We start from the raw sequence: 4,072 nt of genomic DNA on the forward strand, positions 1-4,072 counted from the left end.
CTGGGGTCGGAGGTCGTAGACGCTGATGATGTCATGCTCTGAAGATGGCTGAAGGGTGAGTTTTAAGCGGTTTTAAGTCGCCAAATACTTGTTTTGTCTTTAAAAGTGTCCTTTTGACTTATCCATGATTCAAGACGGGTTAAGCCATTTTGGAGTGTTTATGTATCACCTAAATTGTTTGCTACATTCAAATGTGTGTCATGCTGTTACATTGCGTTGGTCTGGTTGTCGGGAGTAGGAAGTCGCCTCTTGGTTTGTTTACAAAAATATTGCAGCAACGTTACTGATCAGACAGATTGCTTTAAAATATTGCGTTCAATTCTCGATTGATGTTTTTAGCAGTAATGCTCTTATTTATATTTGAAATGATTTCACAGTATTAATGACATTAGTTCATACGATTCCAACGAGTTAAATCAAAACCACCAAGCGAGTAGAATAACTCGCTAGCTAGTTGGCCGCTGTAACATTAGCATTGTCGCTAGCAGCTAACGAAGCTACCCGACGACATTTGATTAGCTACTGGCCAAACAAGTCATGTTTGCAAACTTCAGGAACGATGTTTAAAAACAATAGACTATTAGAAGCAGCATTTAGATATGTGGCACCATCAACGTGTGAACATTAGCGCGTTATCTAGCTGTTTAAACCAGACAGCCGATGTTAATTTCTCCCACGTCATCGTGCCTTATGGTTCCAGGGAAGGAAGTTGGTGGGGAGGCTGGCTCCAGACAAGCTTCCAAGCCGTCAAAGACAAGGTGAGCATTAATACGTTGATTAGATTAACCTCGTGTCGCAACCAAATGTGTTGTGAGTAATTTGTTGTGTTGTCTAAGAACCTTGATTGACAACATTAGCCTATCTGTCAAGTCACCTAAGACGAGTTTGCTTCTTCCTTCAGTCCTCTGAAGCATATGAGTTTATCAAACGAGATTTGGCCGAATTCTCCAACGTGGTCCAACATGACACTGCTTGCTCTATCGTCGCCACTGCCAACGCCGTCAGAAGCAAATTGGCTGTAGGTATTCCGAAGAGGATTTAACGTATGATTTGGGTCATATTTCATCACTCACGTGTCTTCAATGTTTACAAAACTACAGTGTGCCCCTTCAGACATGATTTGACCTTATTCTGTTGACCAGCAACATGACATAATATGGTGGTGGCTAATTGTCCTCCATTATCAATGATTCCTCAGGTGGAAGGCTCTGTGGATACTTCAGAGAAAGTGAAGAAGAGCCTGTCCAACATTCTGGGGGTCATCACCGACACACTTGCACCCCCACCAGACAAAACCATTGACTGCGATGTCATCACACTGGTGGCTACGCCTGCAGGCACAACAGAGGTGTATGACAGCACCAAGGTGAGTTAGTTATGGGGCTGCTTGGTGGGGTTGATAACTGGCAGTTGCTGAGAATGGGGGTTGTCCAGCCATCTGTTCAAAATGAAGTTGCAGGACCAGTTTGTTTTGTTTTTTAGGAGAACATTTGCCAGTGTGTTTAATTAGGAATTAGAGAGGTTGTAGTGCCATAGTGAGGGTGTAGTGCCTTAGGCTACTGGAGTGTTTATTATGTGTGCTCATGCGCATTTTATTCTTTAATCTAAGTTTTAAAGTGTTTGCTCCGTGCAAAGCTCTTTTAGTGCCTATGTGTGTGTCTGTCTGTGTGTTTGTAAACTATTCTGTACGATATATCAATTAAGTTTATGGTACTAGTGTATATCAATGATGTATCTGTTTGTAGGCACGTCTATACAGTTTGCAGGCAGATCCGGCTACATACTGCAATGAGCCTGATGGTAAGAAAGCTGCCCATTTCCCCCCTGCCTTTTGAAACATACACACACACACACACACACACACACACACACACACACACACACACACACACACACACACACACACACACACGGAAATGCTGCTGCACTGCATTTTTCCTTGATCAGGAGTACATGTTTGAAACAACAGAGGCTTTCATTGTGAAAATTTTAGTGTGTCTCCCTGGAGTAATAAAAACCTCATTGCATGCTGTGAATGCATTCTGGAAAAGAAATCAGACATAATAGCTAAAATTGTACCCATAGCCACAGTTTGTCAAATCATTGCCAGTGGATCAGGCTGGCACTAAATGATCTGTTTTAAATTGGCATAAATGAAAATAAAAACCAGTCTATTTTTAATCAGTCATGTAACTCAGCAGATGACTACAGAGACTAAAAGGCCGATAGCAAGTTGGAGGGAGGGATATTTTGCATTCTTGCTTACACATACCCATGTGGCTGGAGATTGGCCGGCCTGGAGGCTCTTAAGGCGGAGACTTCACAGGGTTGTGTGCTCTCCTCTGTATAAGGACGTAATGTCCTCCGCGTCCACATGGGCCACAGCAGCGTCTTATTACAAACTCTGATTCACACGCTCGCCCCGGAGGCCTTGTTTACAGTGCGTTCCTGAGTCGTTTTGTTTGGTATGTGACGTGTCAGCGATGTCTATTTTTGTTGTGCGTTGTCCCTGTAGCTGTAGGCGTTTCACCTGACTGTTTGGGAAGGCTGCCTCACTATAGATCTCACTAAATCTCACCAGAATGTCTACAATGGAGTTTAGTTACAAAACAGAATGTCACTAAAAAAAAGTGTTTTCTGCTTTGTGCGTCCTACAGTAGTTATAAAATAAATATTATAACTCTGTGATAATTTGGGCTTGATAGCTAGTGCAGCATATCATTCAGTATTTGTATATTACACATGCACATGTGTAGTTTGTGTTGAGAGAAGGTGTTGGTATATTCTCTGTGTTAAGTGAAACGTTGTGTCCTTGTGTGTCTGTAGGCCCTCCAGAGCAGTTTGATGCCTGGCTCTGCAGTTTCAGCCTGGAGGACAAGAAAGCAGAGATCTCTGAGCTCCTGGTCAACAGCCCATCTATCCGGGCCCTCTACACTAAAATGGTACACCCCACGCACCCCTTGCTCTTGTGGTTTCACCCCCAAATAGGGTGTTAGCTTGACAACACTTTTCATGAACATTGGCATTAACAGCAACTTTGCAAAAGTTCCTCAGGTTATGAAGAAGTAGTTTGTGGACGAATAAGAATATTTGAGCCAGTTTGTTCACATTGACGTGGCCAATATATGGGTCACTATTACAGATCCGCAAGAAGGTTTCACAAAAATCTTTGGTTGTAGAGCACCCATATGCTATATTATATTACACCCACAGAGACATGGAACCTAGCTGCAGATTTGAGATTAAATGTCTTGAAATTGCTTACAGTAGGACCATACCTAGGTCTGCACAAACTCTGATGAATATTCTTATTTCACTACGAGATATGACCCTCATGCTTTATGGTTCATTTTGGAGACTTTTGCTGTTTGTTAATCATTAAGAGAGATGTTTAGAGTCAGGGTCCAAAAGCATAAGACAGGGTTCCCAGGGGTCATGGAATTTCTGGAATATCATGGAATTTTGGAGAGTCTAGTCTGGAATCCAGACATGGACATTTTGTCATTTTTGGGGTCAAAGTCATGGAATATCAGGGAATTTTGTTGTAGCAGTTTAAAATGTATTTACGAAAATACATGAATGCAAATATCTCCACGCAGTTTTGGTGTATATCTGGTTATTATTGCTGCTTGCTTGAGTAGGCCAGCGTTGTTTATTCCATGCCCATTTATTCATCTCCCGCTCCAAAAAAGTAAAAGATTCTTGAACGCTATGCTGCTGCTCTGAAATCATTGGTCGGTATACTGTGCCATTCATTACATAGCAAATCATGGAAATTCAGGGTTTTTTTGTCAGGGAAAATTCATGGAATTTTACATTTGAGTCCGAGCGGGAACCCTGCAGTATGATATTATGACGACCTAGAAGTAACTGTTGACTTAAAGCACTCTGAGAGTTTCAAGGACAGTTTCAGTTGGCTATGCCAAGCACTCACTGGAAGGCAGCAAATATATTTCTGATGGACCGTTACTGTGTTGTAGCGACTCTTGTTTTAGTGTACCTGTTTACGTGGACACGGTAGGGTGTTGTACCTAGTAAATGAGCATGTTAATATGCTGAAGGATTTATACCT

At 42.0% G+C, this 4,072-nt stretch overlaps 1 protein-coding gene across 1 annotated transcript in view; it reads left to right on the plus strand.

The window, feature by feature from the left end:
- Positions 1–4,072, plus strand: part of bsdc1 (BSD domain containing 1) — a 9,293-nt gene continuing 5,221 nt past the window's right edge. Inside the window, exons 1-6 of the mRNA XM_062522594.1 lie at positions 1–55; positions 701–758; positions 902–1,018; positions 1,199–1,366; positions 1,746–1,800; positions 2,827–2,942. Of these exons, the coding sequence (XP_062378578.1) occupies positions 45–55; positions 701–758; positions 902–1,018; positions 1,199–1,366; positions 1,746–1,800; positions 2,827–2,942 (525 nt within the window). The 5' untranslated portion in view covers positions 1–44. The remainder of the gene's footprint in view (positions 56–700; positions 759–901; positions 1,019–1,198; positions 1,367–1,745; positions 1,801–2,826; positions 2,943–4,072) is intronic.

The sequence above is a fragment of the Sardina pilchardus genome, chromosome 20 (assembly GCF_963854185.1).
Source record: "Sardina pilchardus chromosome 20, fSarPil1.1, whole genome shotgun sequence".
NCBI classification, from domain to species: Eukaryota; Metazoa; Chordata; class Actinopteri; order Clupeiformes; family Clupeidae; genus Sardina; species Sardina pilchardus.